This window comes from Mus caroli, chromosome 7 (genome assembly GCF_900094665.2).
Source record: "Mus caroli chromosome 7, CAROLI_EIJ_v1.1, whole genome shotgun sequence".
Classification (NCBI taxonomy): Eukaryota; Metazoa; Chordata; class Mammalia; order Rodentia; family Muridae; genus Mus; species Mus caroli.
The window spans coordinates 130634732-130653189 of NC_034576.1; the positions used below are offsets into that span (position 1 = coordinate 130634732).

General features: G+C 42.9%; 1 protein-coding gene across 3 annotated transcripts in view; it reads left to right on the forward strand.

The window, feature by feature from the left end:
- The first annotated feature begins 513 nt into the window (after positions 1–513).
- The window catches only part of Inpp5f (inositol polyphosphate-5-phosphatase F), an 88016-nt gene continuing 70071 nt past the window's right edge, over positions 514–18458 (forward strand). The window contains exons 1-2 of one of the 3 annotated variants that reach the window (XM_029480073.1): positions 524–845; positions 9754–9849. In XM_029480073.1, the coding sequence (XP_029335933.1) occupies positions 749–845; positions 9754–9849 (193 nt within the window). In that variant the 5' untranslated portion in view covers positions 524–748. Of the gene's footprint in view, positions 846–1534; positions 1597–9753; positions 9850–18458 lie in introns of all 3 variants that reach the window. The other 2 variants (XM_029480074.1, XM_021166953.1) reach the window with 2 other exon arrangements.

The window sequence follows — 18458 nt, forward strand, 5'->3', positions numbered from 1 at the left end:
CTTTTCTAGGAGCTAATGGAAGGAATGAAGGACCGGCTTGCACATCAGGGAAAGATCAAGAAATGGCTGCATAAAGGGCGTCGAGCCAGTATAACCAGATTTAGGCTCCGGGTCTGCCTGAGGTCGCAGCTGGTAAGAAGGCCGGCGAGTGGGAGAGGCAGAGGAGTGGAGGCTATAGACAGAGAGGGAGGAACTGAAAGAGGCGCGGCGAGAGCTGAAAGGAGAAAGAGGATTGAGACACAGGCTGGGAGAGGGCTGAGCCAGACACTCGTGGGCGGGACCAGGGCGGGGCCTAGGAGGGCTTTCGGAGAACTACAGAGGGAGGCGGAGTCGGACGGTCGGAGGAGGAGCCTGAGCAAGGGCGGAGCCTAAGGCAGAGGGGAGGAACTATAGGAGGGAAAGTTGCACGCCGAGGGGAGGAACCTGGGAGGAGGCGGAGTCTAGAGGGAGCCAGGATGAACTGTAGGAGGTGGAGTCTCAGGGTAGGGGGCGGGGCCTAGGTACAGGAGTTGTGGGGGGAGGGGGGAAAGGCCTCCCGGGCCTCGGCCGCCCAAGCGTGTTCTTGGCCCGCGGGTCAGGCCCCCGAGTGCTTCCCTACTCTGTTCTTCCGTGGGGTGGGTCCTCGGAGTCTCCTTGAGGCACGGACTCTGGTGGTGGCGGTGGAGGAGGACTCCAGCATCGCTCCAGGGCGGGCCGCTGCCGTGCCTGGGCCGGGGGACCGCCGCCTCCCTGAGCGCGTGGGGCCGGCATGGAGCTCTTTCAGGCCAAGGACCACTACATCCTGCAGCAGGGCGAGCGTGCCCTGTGGTGCAGCCGGCGCGACGGCGGCCTGCAGCTCCGACCGGGTGAGGCGCGCGGCGCGGGCTGGGTGGGGCGCGCGGGCCAGCCGGAGCGCGGGGGGCGCGGCCCGGCCCCTCCGGACCAGGGATCGCGAGGCTGGGCGGGACGCCTGGGGATGTCAGCGCTAGTCCTGAGGGGAGCGGCCGCCGCTTCGGGGAGTCCTCCTGCCTCGGGGAGGCGGGGAAGGCCGGTCACCCCCTTTAGTGCACCTCCTCCAGTATCTGGGGCCTGGGGTGCGGGGATAGGGTCCCTTATGAACCCCTCGTAGGCCTCCACCTGCAGCGTCTTCTCACGGTCCAGCGTGGGAAGTTCTGGGTTCCAGTCCCATCAGTTCAGTGGAACCTTCTGCGGGACGCTCCTTGTTGACATCCTTGAGTTGTTCCCGGTGACTTATTAAAGAGTGACTTCAGGACGGTTACCTCACAGGACTTGATCGAAAACTAGTGTCTGAATTGCCATTTTCGAGAAGAAGTCGTGTTGGATGTCTGTCACACACAGTTAGGAGAGGTCAAAGTCTCCAGCCATCAGTTTGCTTTAGAAAACTTTGTTTGCAGTTAGTTGGCTTAAACAGCAGCTCCTGTTCTCAGACAGCTGCGGTCAGTTATCGCTCTGAGGAGTTTGGGCAGCTTCTACTTAGTTCCCCAGTGCTTTTTTTCTTCATTGGTCAACATTTTTTTTTTTTTTTTTACTTTAGGAAAAGTGAGACTGGAACTCTTGAACGAGCCACGGCATTGGACGTTTTCCTGCGTTCCTTGAGTAAATCCAGTAGAATAACTTCAAGGGAGCTTTTTAGTCATCTTGTTACCTCTTATGGGATGGCTTCTGAGGACAGGTCCTTTAGTGGCTTAGTGCCAATCCCCACAGCAGCCTGAAGGAGTAGGGTCAGGATCTTCTTTCTCAAGTGAGGAGAGAAGTGTGAGATCCCAGAGAGTGGAGTGGTTTGGTGACACTTTTCAGCAGTGTCCATTGTGTCCTTACGGAGACCTGCAAAGTTACTCTGCAAGAGCGGTGAAGAACAACTTTTTTCTTCTTCAGAAATATGGCTCTGGTTGTATTTTCTTGCCGCTGTGTTTTATTTCCTCTTTTCAGAATGGAGGCACTACCGTGGCCACAGTAAGACTTTTGGTGACCTTGGAATAGATGATGGGCCTCTTTATCCTAATCCGACCATTTTCCTAGCCTGCCACCCTCGTGAGGCGTAAAGCAGGGGGGAATTTGGCTGTAAAAGTCCCACGGGCCAAATTCCTGGCAGCTGGAATGCATAAATGGAGGGAGCTTGGAGTCCTTCTCAGCTCATCAGACAGGACTTTTCATATCCGCAGGTCAGTTTCCTCAAGCAGAAAGCTTAGCCGGGCCTTTCCTGGAGCTAGCTATGAGGTTTGGGCTGCCTTTGTTTGTCCAAAGTTCGTATCAGAGAGCAAATGTAAAACTTTTCGCCATTATCAAAAGTTTGGTATAGCTTCTCAGTTCAGTTTATCTCATTTCGTAGATACATATCCCATCACCCACATACGTAGGTAGCGCCTAGAGGAAGGCAGAGGCCATCGTAGTTCAGATTTAACAGGCCATTGCAAGCCTTAGATGTTCAAGCTGAGTACATGAAGTATCCTGTAATTATTGAATAGTTTAACCTATCCAGTATTTAAGATCCCAAGTACAGCTATTTTAGTAATATTTAATTGATCTGAATGCTGTTTAGGTCTTTTTTTTTAATTTATACAGAGTTATTTCAAATTCTCTTTATTGAACATTGTCTTCTCTTTGTGGTGAGTGTTGCTGTTGTTTGAAGTGACAGAGTTAAAATCTTTAGTTTTTTTTTCATCTTGGTTATTCAAGAGCCGAATAGACTTCTGACCAAGTTTATTTTGTTTTGCTTTTGTTTTTGTATTACAAGTGGTGTTATAGGACCAACCAGTGCTGGGATTGTGATTTTTACACACTGAATGACCAGAAACAGGAAGTTTTCTTTTTCCTGGAGATAATCAGGGAAAAAAAAGTGATAATGATATTTAAGGTTAAAATAACCACTTCTGTAGCTTGGAATCCCTGTGACTTTCTGTCCCCCTCCTGCCTACTTCACTCTGTAAGACTCATATTCAAGGCCGTCTGCCCTGGGCTAGTCTGGCCCTCATCCATGGGGCAGTTATTGGTCACATTTATTTTCTTTCTTGACATTTTGTGTACTTTGTACACATTGCGGTTATAACCCTCCCTATATATTATGTGGTGATAGTTTGTGTCTTCTCCAGTGGACACAGGACTCCTCAGCACAAGCCTTGCTTTACTAATTCTGGTGTCTCTGGGCTAAAGCGTGTTTGATACAGAACATACTTCATGATTGAGTTAACCTGAATTAAATATAACACTAAGTTTCCTCACACTTAAATTATTGCTGTGAAAAAAAAAAAGATGATTTAGGCCCAATTTTGATGTCTCCCCCCCCCCTTTCCCATCTTGCTGTGTAGCCTAGGCTAGCCTAAAACTGACTGTAGCTGGTCTCAAATTCAACAATACTCTTGCCTCTACCTCCTCCTCAGTTTTGGGATTACAGGTGTGACCTATACCACCTAGCTGAATCACTCTTTTTAAGGGATTTATTCAGGCAAGAGTGGAGGTGACCAAGCCAGGCAGTGGTGGCACATGCCTTTAATCCCAGCACTTGGGAGGCAAAGGCAGGCAGATTTCTGAGTTCTAGGTCAGCCTGGTTTATAGAGTGAGTTCCAGGACAGCCAGGGATATACAGAGAAACCCTGCCTCGAAAAATAAAACAAAAAACAAAACAAAACAAAAAAAAGAGTGGTAGTGACCACCTTGAATCCCAACACTCAAGAGGCAGAGGCAGGTAGGTCTCTTGTGAGTTTGAGGCCAGCCTAATCTACATAACGGAATTTGGGACAGCCAGAGCTACATAATTGAGAGGTTCTGTCTCAAAACAGAACAAAAAAACCCAAAAATTTATTTAATAGGGTGGAGAATCAACAGTTCAAGAAATGTGAGAATTTACACTTGTATTTTTTTCCTCTGATACACCAGCATCTGCTCCCCCACCCATGGGTGTGTGAGTGTGTGTGTGTGTGTGAGAGTGTGTGTATGTGAGATAGGATTCCTTATTTTTTGACAATATTAATTTTTTTAAATAGTATAAATATTTGTTTTTATTTTCCTAACAGTGGTGAGTAGTCTGTTATATTTTTGTAAAGCATTGATTTTTACTTATTTTTAGATGCTTATCACAATTGCAAGTTAAGAAACACCAGAAAAAAAGTATTTAGCTTGTTTTAACTTCTCTCAGGAAAGTGATCGTATGCTGTGTACTCTCCAGAGAGTAGAATTTAACTGACACTAAGAGAGTCAGACACTAGGAATTATAGTTTAACCGAAAGGAAACCGGGAGAAGGAAAAAAGGGAGTTGAAGAAGGGCAGGGTAATGTGACATGTGTGATGTTGGTGTAGAAAAGAGGTTCTGGGAGGTGGGCTAAGAGAAGAACGGGGCATGGTGGGAATGAGGGGGGAGGGGAAGGGAAGACCAGAGGTATGGTGGGGATGAGGAGGGAGAGAAAGCAACAGAAAATGTAAAAAAAAAAACAACCCAAAAAACAAAAACCAACAAAAAACAAAATACTGTGTGTGTTAATTGAAAAATAAATATATATTTTAAGAGGATTGTAGTTTAACAAATTAAAAAAGAATATAATACAATATATTTTGGGGAGTAGCTATGCAGTCTTTTCCATTTTAGAACTTCTTCCAGTCTTCAGCTTTGTGTGAAGGGGCAGTGTTATGTAATTTATTCTGAGACTGAGTGACCATGAACGATCTCAGATCACGTGCTGTACACACAGCATTTATAAGCATATAGTCTGTGTGTAGCAAAATGAACCTTTAAATGGTGACTAGCAGTGGACATTTGTTTTTCTTTTCTTTTCTTTTCTTTTCTTTTCTTTTCTTTTCTTTCTTTCTTTTCCCGAGGGACTACTAGTTATCAGAATCCACACAAAGTTTTCTTGCTCCTCTTACAGTTTTGACAATCAAATTATTGTATTTTTATTTTGGGGGGGAAGGGGCATGTATACACATGTTGCTTTGTACTTGTGGAGATCTGAGGGCAACTTGTGGGCCCATTTGGTTCTTCCACTTTGCGGATCCTCAGGCTCAGGCTCAGGCTTAGCAGAAATCCCCTCACCCAATAACCTTACCATTGTGACAGCCTGAAGTTAGTTTTCACTGTCAAATTAACCCAACTTTAAAATGAGAGATTATTATGGAATTGAAATCTACATGGAATATGTATTTCTTGAGAAATATATATTGAAATACATATATTCTTTTTACATTGTGTGAAACTCTATTTAGTTTGCTTACTATTTTGTGTTCTGTCATTTTACTTAAAAACAAAACAAAACAACTAACTTTTTTTTAAAGACAGTATCTCATTTAGCTCAGGCTGGCCCTGAATTCCTCCTAATCCTCCTGCCTCAGTTTCCTGAGTGCCAGGATTATAGGCATAAACCACCATGCCTGGCATCCTAGTCATTTATATTATTGTTGTAACCAGGTTTACTAGTGTCTTTAGTCTTTAATTTCTTTTTAAAAGACACTGGATTTATATTCTGTACTATTTCTGTTACCCTATGTAGTCTAATGTTAATAAGGTGGGAGTTGGGCTCACTAGCTTGTCTTTTGCATCTTCACCCAAGATTAATACCAGCTTACAATAACAGCCTTTTACCTGTGGAGCATTTTCTGAGTTCTGTGTTCTGATGGACTATATATCTCATTCAGTTTCTTCTCGCAGTAAAACTCTGAGGATAGATTTGTTACTAGTCTATGATTGTAGATGAGGACGTTGAAGCATAGAGGAATAATTTGTCCAAATTCTTGGAGAAAGAGAGCCAAGGCGCCTAGTCCAGTGTATGCCTTCAAAGCCACATTCTTCAGCACTGACGTTGTTGTTTTATAATGTCTCTCTACCTTGTTGACTACAAGGTTGTAAGGTTTATATTTGATAGGCACCTCCATCGCTGTGATGTAACCTATAGGGGAATAAGAAGCCCCTCACATGTCAAAGCCCGCACACTAAGGAAAAAGGTCACGGGCTGATAGTAGGGGCTTCTCATTTGCTTTTGTCCCTGTGCCTGCCTTACCTCATTTCCTGCAAAATTAGTTTATGTAGCTATAAGAAACTCCATGATGTTGTTATGTAATAGCCTTTCCAGCCAGTGCCAGTGTTTCAGGTTTCTCTTGGGTTTTTAGAGCGTTTGCAGTAGAAGAAGGGGATAGATCATGGGACAGATCTTTGAGGAGACATTGATATACACTGGGTAGGAACTTAGGATGGGCAACGTGAAACCTCTCTTAGGCTAGCTTTGCAGGAATCCTAGATCCAGTTTCAGGGCAACCTTTTAGAGTACACAGAGCAGAGATAGAGTTGGAAGGGGAAGGAACAACCTTTAAAGCTGGAGGAATTTTTGCTTTTAATCCCTGATTCCTAGATACTTGTATTCTGACTTGGTTCTAGGAGAGTATCATCAAGCCAGGACACTGAGGAAGGAGTGGCCAGAGAGAAAAGACTGGCACAGGGTAGAGCTGCCAGGTGGCAGACCTCGGTGACCTCGGTGTGGTCCTTCAGGAATCTGGCTGCATTATGCTCTCCAAGAAGCCCGGCATCATGGGCCTCCCAGCTAGCACAGCTCTCACATGGAAGGAGAATGCACTTGTGTATAGATTGCTAGTATATGTCCCTCATAAGGTATCTGCTGGAGTCATATTGAAATAACTATCGTCCCTGTTCACCTTGTATAGTTTGAGCATCAAAGGGCTTGTTGGGAGGATTAAATAGAGACTAGAACATTGGTCCTGTGCTCATTTCTCATTGAGGGGGGTGTGTGTGGGGGGTCCAGCTTGGAAAGTTGTGAAGTTCTGTAGATCTGTTTTCTTTTTAAATGACATTAAGTGGGACACACAGACGCTTTATTGTTCCCTGGCCCTGGCCTTTCTGCCACAAAGGTTGCTTTCGCTGATTTTGATCTTGGACTTAATGATGGAGTAGGCTCTTGTCTTTGGACACAGACACTAGACTATTGGAAAATCAAGCCAGTCCTCCTGTACTGTTGATTCAGTATGTGCTCATTTTGGTGTGGCTTTATGGGGATTTAAGTGTGTTAGGCCTTTACAGCCTGTGTTGCTATCTCTGTGTGTCTATTTATATAGATTGTTCTTTTCCTGTTCAAATGTTTTAAAACATAACTCTTTAAAGTCTAGCCTTGTTTATACAAGCCTGGGAGGTAACAGTGATATCACAGAGCCTTTGATAAATCATGACTTGTTAGCTGATCTCAGTTGTGATCATGTGTCAGTGGCCGTAAGTGAACTGAGAACCCTTGAACCAAAGGCTGTTGATCAAAATAGGGGAAATGTTATTTCTAGTTGGTAGTGATATATAAGTGATAATGTATAACTAGTGTTTTAAAAGTGAGGCAAAATGTTGAGCATCCAGCATTATAGTACTCAAAACACACAGGCAGTGTTAATTCAGTTGCATGCTTTGTAGGATGACTCATTTTGCAGATGACCCTTAAGGGAACTGTGTCCATTCATTAAAAAAAAAAAAAATCCTGCCATTATTTTCCTTGGTAAAGCTAGTTGAGAAACACAGGTGGATTTTAGGTCCCTTGGAATGTTTTCTCTTAAATTATTTTCACATGTCTTAAACCTAGAATTTGGAAGGTGGAAGCAGGAAGGTTAGAAGTCAAGACTATTGTCAGCCACATGAAACCCTATCTGAAAAACACGAGGATGTGGGGAGGAGTGGAGGGTGAATATGGTGAAAATACATCTTATTAAATTCTCAAAGAATTATATATAAAAATTATGTCATATATATAAACATTATATTATATTAAGACAGGTGTGGTACATACACCTTGAATCCTGGTACTTGAGAGGCAGAGGCAAGCAGATCTCTGTGAATTCCAGGCCAGCCAGCAAGAGCTACTTAGTGAGACCCTGTCTTTCATACACATACATACACATATGTGTGAGATATTAAAAAAAAAAGCAGCAAATTCCAAAAACTTATTTTAATTTCATGTTCTTTCAAATTTACTCTTACATTTCCTTAACTTAATGGTAAGATATATCAAGATATACTAGTTTGTTTACCGAATCTTATTCTTTCCAGACATCTTTTTACCTTTTAAAAGTAACATGGACCGGGCGTGGTGGCCTTTAATCCCAGCACTTGGGAAGCAGAGGCAGGAGGATTTCTGAGTTCGAGGCCAGCCTGGTCTACAGAGTGAGTTCCAGGACAGCCAGGGCTGCACAGAGAAACCCTGTCTCGAAGAACACCCCCCCCCCCCAAAAAAAAAGTAAAAGTAATATAGACGTTTAAGTTTTATAATTTATGTAACACTAATATATCTCACTAGATAACTTTAACATCTGACTGTAATATACTGTAATGTTAAACGTGTGTGTGTGTGCGTGTGTGAGAGAGAGAGTGTGTGAGAGAGAGAGTATGTGTTAGTATAAGATTCCTGATGGTTCACATCATCATGACTTTTATGCCAGATACAAACATTCTTCTCCCTATGCTGAGCCCAAGGCACCTGTCTTTGCTAGGAAGGTTGTGGTGGGCACACTGAAGAGTTTCTGAGGATGGTTGGTGGTGGGTGTGTTAGCCTGCCTTCTTGGACTCATTTCTAGAGCTGTGGCATTTCCCCTTGTAACTTTCTTTTTTTTTTTTTTTTTTGTTTTTTGAGACAGGGTTTCTCTGTATAGCCCTGGCTGTCCTGGAACTCACTTTGTAGACCAGGCTGGCCTCGAACTCAGAAATCCGCCTGCCTCTGCCTCCCGAGTGCTGGGATTAAAGGCCCCTTGTAACTTTCAAGTCCTTTCATTTCTTGAAGAAGCCCTCTCCCATTTAATTTAGCATTTTTTATACACACACACACACCTACACTATATATATGTATATGTATACACACATACACACACACACACACACACACACACACACACACACATATATATATATATATATATATATATATATATATTCATTCTTCTGAATTACGTGTGATGTCATTTAGTCTTTTTAAAGTGTTGCTTAGGGCCTGGAGATGTATATAACTCAGTTGGTAGAATTCATACCTAGCATGCACAAAACTGGGTGCTATCCTTAGTACTGCATAAAACCCAGTATAAAATGGTGGTGCAAACCTGTAAGCCTAGAATTTGGGAGGTAGGGGGCAGGAAGATCAGGAGTTCAAGGTCATCCTCTGATACTTAGGGGTTTGAGGCTCCTGCGTGTGGCAGGAGAACCAGTCTCAAACTAAACAGAAGTGTGTACTGATTGGAGGCTGTCTACCCAGTCTGTGCCAAAGTAGGAAGATGAGTCGGTGTGCTACCAGACCAGCAGGATGTGTGGGCTTGCGCGGGAGACACACAGGGTTCTAGAGACGGATACTAGCATAGAGCCTTAGCACATAGTTATATGCAAGATTTGATCTGAGTTTTTTGTTTTGACATAGGGCCTCCTATGCCCTAGCTGTCCTTGAACTCAGTGAGTACCAGGGGACAACACTGCCTCTGGTTCCCTTTCCAGCCCTCCCAGTGCTGGGGCTAGTGGAAATGGAGTGCTGAGAACACCTTGCCTGGCTCATTAATTTGGGTCTTGAGGTTTGAGGTCTAAGTGGTTCCTACCCCATCCCCTGGGAGAATCTGTTTTCTTCCTAATAAAATGGGAAGAAGTTCTTTGGTTTAATTCTACGAAGTTCCTTCACCTGTAAATTCCCAGTGGTCATATCACCTTATAAAAGTGAAAAGGCCTTTGGAAGGTACCCTGAGCTTTGGGGGTTTTATCTTATCAAAAATAATACCTTTTTTTTTTTGTCTTTGTTTTTCTTATGATAGGCTCTCATTATGTAGCCCTGCCTGGCCTGAAACTTCCTATGAAGACTGGCTGGTCTTTGACTCACAGAAATCTGCCTTCCAAGTGCTGGGTCAAAGGTGTGTGCCACCCAGTCCAGCTGAACTAATGCTTTTTATGTACAATTCCTTCATTCTAACAGGATATCAGAGAAGACAGGGAGTTTATGAGAACAGAATAGGATGTCACTGGCCAGACTGTAAGATGGGGTACTGCTTATCCACTCCCTGGTCTTGTCTTGTCTTGTCTTGTCTTGTCTTGTCTTGTCTTGTCTTGTCTTGTCTTGTCTTCTCTTCTCTTCTCTTCTCTTCTCTTCTCTTCATTTATTTATTTATATCTGGAAGCAGTTGTTCGTCTGAGGCCAGGTGAAACATCGAATCCAAGACAATAATGATGGGTTTGAAGGCAGAGCTTTTGTGAGGGCCCACAGTATACACTATACACACAATCCTAGAACAAGATACAAAAGAGTAAATTACTTTTAAATAAAGTTTTTAGAAAAAAATATGTAATTATTTAAAAACCAGCTGAGAGAAAGGTTGCATCTATTTACTGTTAGAAGTGTAGCTAGCTTTATGCATCTTTTTTAATAGCTCTGTTTAAAAATGAGGGGAGGGAAATACCAGTGTCCATCTGTGTTGACCTCTCAGGACCCTCCTCCTCCTCTACCCCTTCCCTCTCTCTCTCTCTCCCCTCTTCCCCCTCCCTCCCTCCAACTGGCCTTGAGCTCACCATGTAGACAAGAATAACTTTGGCTTTTGATAACTCGTCTACACCTCCTGAGTACTGGAGTAACAGAAGTACTTCACCCGTTTTGGTTTATGTAGCACTGAATATTGAACCCTGGGCCTTGTGGGTGCTAGGCAAGCTCTCTACTTACTGAGTAGGTAATCACCTCTTGTTTTTGGATATGTTTCCTTTTGGTACCTTAGACCAGCCTTTATGCCAAGTCACTGTATTAGGGATTATCTGTGCAATTGGATCTTTACAGCTTTCATGTATTACACATCCCATGCATCATTTGTGAGTCAGACTGATAGAGTAAAACTAAGCTACTCACATGGATTATTTCTAGAGAGCTGTAACCACTTAGGTTTATAAGTACTTTGTCCTCATACATCTGCACACCAGAAGATGTCATCAGACGGTTGTGAGCTTCCATGTGGGTGCTTGGAATTGAACTCAAGACCTTCAGAAGAATAGTGAGTGCTCTTAACCACTGAGCCATCTCTTCAGCCTCAGCAAGAAAATTCTAAACCTGCCTCTATGTTAGAATCATCTAGAGGACTTTAAAAATTATGTTTATGCTGGGCCCCATCTTGGCCGGTTTAAGTCCACCTCTACGAGATGAGCCCAGGCATCGGCAGTTCATAGAACACTTAGATGATGGTAATGAGCTGCCTGGCTTGATAGCCATTGGCTGAGCTTGGTTTTACAGTGGGAAATCCCCAGCCACCTTTGCTTCTGAACTGGATGGATTCTTCAGCTTGCTGCCTAGTAGAGAAATACTAACCACTGTGGAGGCTGAGGAAATGAGTATCAAGCTTTGAACTTGAAGCTGGCACCTGAATGAAATTATTACTTACCCTGTCTTCAAGCCTCATTAAATTCTGAGGATGAGAGCATGACATGCTAACAATTGGAGCTTTCACTTCCCCATCCTAAAGCTCTTTCTTCATCCTTTTGATTTTGGTGTTGGTGATTGTCAGAGCAATAATAGCCTTTGTCTTTAGCAGGAAGTGAAACTGGGGTCTGATTAGATATGCATCAACTATCTGCCCCCTCTTTAAAGGCACAGATGAAACTTGCTTTTAAACTGTGTAAAACCTATGCTGGCTGGCTCTTGCTTTGAGGGAGTGCCCTCACTCTGGGATCTTGGAATGAATGACTCATGCTCTCTGCAGGCACACAGTGCTTAATCACTTGTTTTTTGTGTACCAGGAAGAGAAGGGCATATGAAAATAGAAGCTGTGTACCACTGCCAGATGGACTTGAAGTTAGTGGAATTGTTGACTTAGTGGTCAAACAATTGAGCTTATTTCAATTACAGACTTTGGTTGTATGTTTCTTTATTTCACGAATTAGAATTTGGCATTATTTGTAGACTGCTAGCTATACTTGTGTAGTTTGTAGTAATTATGTAACTTTGACAATATTAAACTTTAAAACTTATTTGTGAATTTAAAATGTTTCTCTTTGAATGTGCTTGCCTGTTAGTATACTAGCTGAAGGACAGGTTAAAACCTGTTGGAGCAGTTCAGTTACATGGGTGTTCTCTGTGGAGGAATAGCATAAGGCATGACCACTTTCTCTGCCATTAGGATCCTTTCTGCCCCCAGAATAGCCATTTAAAAATATTGACAGTGTCAAGTCCTTACGTGTTACATATGTCCAGACAAATAACATCTCTATACATTCTCTATACATTAGGCTTGCTAGTGCTAACTTGTTTTCTTAGTAACGAATAAGAGTATAATGTTTTTCAGGTTTACCTAAAATGTGTGCATGTATGCACACACACACACACACACACACACACACACACACACTGTTCATTTCATATTGTACTAAACAGTAAAGTTCAGCAGCTCCTAAGACCCATGAGTCCTCCATTCCCTAGTCAGTTACATAACCTGTTCATGTCTCACTGTTTCCTGTCCCTTTGGCCATTGATCTAAGAAATTAAGTGCATATAGTAGGGATTTAAAGACAATTTTTGCTTAGGGTTTTTTTTTTTTAAGCTTAGTTTTGATTACATCTTATCAAGTATTATTTTTACTGATAGACCAGTGCTTTTTTTTTTTTTTTAAGACAATGTCTCATTCGATAGCCCTGGCTGGCCTGGAATTCCTGTGTAGACCAGACTGGAATTCTCAGAGGTCTTACTGCCTCTACCTCTCAAGTGCTGAGATTAAAGGTGTGAACTACCTTGCCTGATCTAACGCATTTATAGATTGATTGATTGATTTTGTTTTTGAGACAGGGTTTCTCTGTATAGCCCTGGCTGTCCTAGGACTCACTGTTTAGACCAGGCTGACCTCGAACTCAGATATCTACCTGCCTCTGCCTCCTGAGTGCTGGCATTAAAGGTGTGTACCACCATTGCCCTTAATATTATTTGTAAAAGGTTTGTGATTTTTATTTTGTGTGTATGGTGTTTTGCCTGCATGTATGTATGTGTGCATGCCTGGTGCCCTTGGAAGCCAGAAGAGGTTGCCAGATCCCCTGGAACTGGAGCTAAGTATGGTTGTAAGCTGCCATATGGGTGTTAGGAACCAAACCTGGGTACTGTGTAGGAATAGCAATCTCTCCAGCCCATCAGTGCACTTATTTTTAAAAGTGCCAGGATAGTATAGCAAAGATTGACATCTTGGTGTTTCTTTAAAAATAATAAAATCTTGGACTGGGGTTGTGGTTCAGTGTTAGAATATTTGCCTAGCATATTAATATATAGGCCCTGAGTTTGATCTCTAGCACTATGCAAAAACAAACATCCTTAAAATGTTAGTTTTGCTCTAGTAGTTTATAAAAATTGCCAATTGTTGGGAGACATCTGTTTTACCCTTTGTCCCTTTTTTGTTTATTCATTTAGCTGAGTAACGGTTGCTTCTGCTTAGGTATCAAGCACTGTCCCCAGTCACAAGTGCACACAGGTGAACAGAATAGGACTTGTGTTCAGTCGCTTGTTGTGTATCCGATGCTTACATTTAGCCCACTATTAATGTGCTATTCCTGCCATTTATTCATTTTTACATTTATTGTGTTCTTTCCCTTACCTGTTTTTCCCTCTGTCTGTAGTTGGGTAGCTCAGACTTTTTTCAGGTGTCTTTCTGTTGCTGATGAAAGTGACACTTGTGGGCTGTGGAGGTGGTGGCTCACTGGGTAAAAGTGAGTGTTGCTAACCCTGATAACTACAGTTTTCATCCTAAGAGTGACAGGAAAGAAATGGCTCCTGTGAGTTCCATGTCAGATTTTGCTTTTTTTGTTTTTGTTTTTGTTTTTGTTTTTGTTTTTCAAGACAGGGTTTCTCTGTGTAGCCCTGACTGTCCTGCAACTCACTCTGTAGACCAGGCTGGCCTTGAACTCAGAGATCTGCTTGCCTCTGTCTCACAAGTGCTGGGATTAAAGGTGTGTGTCACCATGCCTAGCCTCTACATCAGATTTCTTTTAAAAAATATCTTTAAATATTACATATCCTAAGGTCAAATATAGCAGGAGAATAAGGTTGTCAAAGCTACACAGTAAAAACCTAGGCCAAGAATGTTTTTTAGTGGTAGAGTGCTTGCCTAACACACAAACAAAAAAGGCCATCATGGGAGCATGGTTCTGCACAGCTTTAATCCCAGCACTCAGGAGGCAGAGGCAGGAGGATCTCTGAGTTTGCGTTCAGCCTAATGAGACCTTGTCTCAAAAAAGAAGGAAGAAAAAAAAAAAACCTCCCTGCACATTCTATTCATATCCCTTTGTGGTTTTATAAGACTTGGGCTCCAGTATTTATTTTGATGTATGTAATTAACATCACCGATATCCATGACTCTCCCATACACAGCTTCTTCCTTTTAGGCTGGGCTTCTAGATGCTCCCATGGAGGAGGAGAAGGAGGTTGGCAGTCACGCTTGCGTTGCTATTTGGATCATTGCTGGCTTGCTGACACTCAGACTGGATGTTCAGTTTTAACCTGCATCAGAGCTATAGCTCATTGTTTCAGATTCTGAGGAAATAGAATTCTGGGATAAATCTAGGCATAGTGATATCTCCATAAAATATCACCTGAAGAAGGCTTTAGGAGTTATAGCCTCACTCTAAGATTTAAAAGTATAAAACTTTTAAATTTAAATTAAAGCCATTTTATACACACACACACACACACACACATAAAAATAATTGTTTTGTTGTAGGTTTTTTTTTTTTTTTGGAGACTTGTTGTATAATCCTGGAATTCAGTGTATGGACCAGCCTGGCCTTAAATGCCTTAAACTTCTTGGGATCTTCTGCCTCTGCCTCTGGCCTCTGCCTCTGCCTCTCCCTCTCCCTCTGCCTCCGCTTCCCAAGTGCTGGGGTTACAGATGTGTGCCACCCTTCTCCCTACTTTTTAAAAGCTTTTGTAGGTTCTTAAAATAAAAATGTACAGGCAGATTGTTGGGCTATGAGATCCTGGAGTCTTAAATATATACATATTTCTCTACTTGAGCTGAAAGTTACTGACGTTATTACTATTATCACATGATTCATTTATCCTCATGGAAACCTTGTAAGTTGGATAGCATTCCCAAAGCAAAGCTGAAAGGGCTCAGGCTGTGGTAGAGCTAGGGTCCTTGGCCTGGAGTACCATACAGAAGCTGTGGTGGCTATGCCACATGCAAATATCTTGACTGTCCAGCTTTTAGATGTTAGTCAGCTCCAAGGCACCTTGGTCTGTTCCTAGGAGTTACCTGGGTCTCTGGTTTCAAGCTCGATCTCTTTTGTGTGTTGTCTGCAGACTCATTCTATCTCAACTGTAAATCTAGCCTGCTTGGAGGCAAACAGCTCCTGAATTTCCTGCCTTGAGTTTATCCTTGTGTTCTTACAACTCTCCACTTCTGCCGTCTGGCCCAGCAGAACTTACAGTGTTTAAGAGTCTTTTGTGCATCCAGTACGTTCAGCACTTGTTATTTGTTAAGGAATGTGTTTAATCCTAGCATTCCAAGCTACCCAGAACATAAAAGACCAACCACAGGGACTAGCCCTAGGAAGGTACCCCCCCCCCCCACACACACACGTAAGCTGTGCTATAGAGACAGGGACAGGCCAAATAACTCCTCCTCCTCCTCAGCCCCACCAGTAGTGCAGGTCCTACTTCTGCCCCGACACAGAAAGATACTACTTTTCCTTTTCTCTGTTTTCTGTCTCTTTTGGATGCTGATCAGAACTCACATATGCTCTTTCTGGTACTTCTCCTTAACCCTCCCTGAATCTTTCTCTGCCATGTGTGGCTCGTCTGCCTGGTATGGAAAGAAGTACAGTAATCATCAGATGTCAAGGGGACAGAACCAATAGGTCTTGGTGAGAAACAAAGGTGGAGTTACAGAGACAAAGTTTGGAGCTGAGACAAAAGGATGAACCATCTAGAGACTGCCATATCCAGGGATCCATCCCATAATTAGCCTCCAAACGATGACACCATTACATACACTTGCAAGCGTTGGCTGAAAGGACCCTGATATAGCTGTCTCTTGTGAGACTAGACCGGGGCCTAGCAAACACAGAAGTGGATGCTCACAGTCAGCTATTGGATGGATCACAGGGCCCCCAATGGAGGAGCTAGAGAAAGTACCCAAGGAGCTAAAGGGATCTGCAACCCTATAGGTGGAACAACATTATGAACTAACCAGTACCCCAGAGCTCTTGACTCTAGCTGCATATGTATCAAAAGATGGCCTAGTTGGCCATCACTGGAAAGAGAGGCCCATTGGACTTGCAAACTTTATATGCCCCAATACAGGGGAACGCCGGGGCCAAAAAGTGGGAATGGGTGGGTAGGGAAGTGGGGGGGGAGGGTATGGGGGACTTTTGGGATAGCATTGGAAATGTAATTGAGGGAAATGCGTAATAAAAAAATATTAAAAATAAAAGAGAGAAACAAAGCATTTCAGGTGGCTTGTAGGTTTTGGCTCAGTCAGCTGGAATGATGGTGGTGACCTCAAGCCTCATGCACATATGAGAGTCATACATGGGGGGGGTATTTGGTAAGGAAACTTACGGTGTTGGAGGTACGCTAGAGAGAACCTCCTTGGGTGGAGAAAGCGAAACTGTTCTGATGTTAACCAGCTGGATGATGGTGATAGTCGCTTTATGGCATCAGGCTTGATGCCTGTCAGGCTTGATGGTCACATCTTTAATAGGCCACGTGAATTTAATTTTTGTCAGTTTAAATAGTAAACCTTTCCAATGTGGTTACTTAAATATTATCTGACTGCAGTAAATTTCTTTCCATTCTGAAGTGGTCTGTCTAGCTCAGAGCCTATGGTGCCATGCACTGAGAACGGAAAGCTGAACCTTGAAAGGTCTCTGAGTTTCCTGTTTTTCACGAGTTCCTGTGTGATCAAGGAGTTAGCCAAGTTAATAATTACAAGCAAGGTGCTGAGGTAGAGATTTGCTACACAAATGTACGATTTTCTAAGGGTGGGAGGAGTGAGGAATGTGTCTTGAGACCATTAACCCTTGTTCTGAGGGTAGAAGGAAGAGCAGGCAGAAGTGGGTGGGGAGCAGCATTCCAGACCCAGCCTGAAAGGGGTAGAGGGTGACTTCAGGCCAGGATGCTGAGTGTGGATAAGGGTGGGCAGGATAGCCTTTCTTCTAATTATTTTTTATATTTTTGGTGTGTGTGTGGGGGTCAGGTTTTCTCTATGTAGCCTTGGCTGTCCAGGAACTCACTATGTAGACTAGGCTGGCCTGCATCTCACAGAGATAGATCTTATCTCTACCTCCTGAGTGCTGGAATTAAAAGCATGTATCATCAAGCCCCCTCCCTTCTTTACTTAGCTTAAAAGCCTTTCTAAGGAATTTGGACTTTGTTTCCAAGGATGTGTGGTCTAGAAGTAATGATTGAATTAGCAGTGTTCATAGTTATCCTTTTTAAAGCCTAAAGTGTTTCTTTCGCATTAATGTTAAACTAGGCAAATATTCCCATTGGGTGGCTTACAACCTTCTAGCCTCAGTGGGCACCATTATGCTTATGCATAAAACACACATATATATACATAAATAATGAAAATAACCTTAAAACATGTATGTACATAAGCTTCCCGGTGTGTCCTCTGAGGTGTTATATCTCTTTTCCTATTATTTTTGTGATACATTTCAAAAAATATTTGGTTATTTTAGGAGAGAGAGAGAGANAGAGAGAGAGAGAGAGAGAGAGAGAGAGAGAGAGAGAGAGAGAGAGAGAGAGAGAGAGAGAAAGAAAATGTGTGTGTGCACTTAATGCTGTGTGTCTATGTGGAAGCCACAGAACATTTGCTGACTTCTGCCCCTATGCTGATCTTCCCATCCTGCTGCCATGGCCTTTCCCTCAGTGAAGGAGGAGGACTTGGGCTCCCATTCCATGAAGTTAGTGCCATTTGATGTGCTCATCTGCTTCTCTGTTGCTGTAGTTAGCCTTCCATCCCTTTTTTGCTGAGTTGGAAGAAAAAAAAAAAAAACCCTTCCTTTCCAAGGTTAACTTTTTACCTGTGCTTCAGATGTTATCATGTACTTTTTCTCCTTTACTGTTGTATTTTTGAGGTAGAGAGTCTTGAACTCACCACTACCGTAATATAGCAATGCCTATGTTATGCAATGCTGGGGATGAACCCTGGGCCTTGTACATGCTAGATAGGCATTCTTCCAACTGAGCTGATCTCAGTCCTCAGTGTAATCTTTGGTGTACAATCATTATTGGCTCCTGCCCTTCCCAGGTGTCCTCTGTGGTGGTACATCTCTTTTCCTAGTAATTTTTGTGATACTGTTTAATATTTGCTTATTTTCGGAATGTGTGGTATATCAGTGTGTTTATGTCCTGTGTCTTTGTGTTTACATGTGTGTATGTGTGTGCCTCCTGTTGTATGTGTGTGCATGTGTTTATTGTGTGTGTATAAGTGTTTCCTGTTGTGTGTATTTGTTTCTTGTTGTATGTGTGTTCACTTTTGTGTGTGTATATGCATGCATGTAT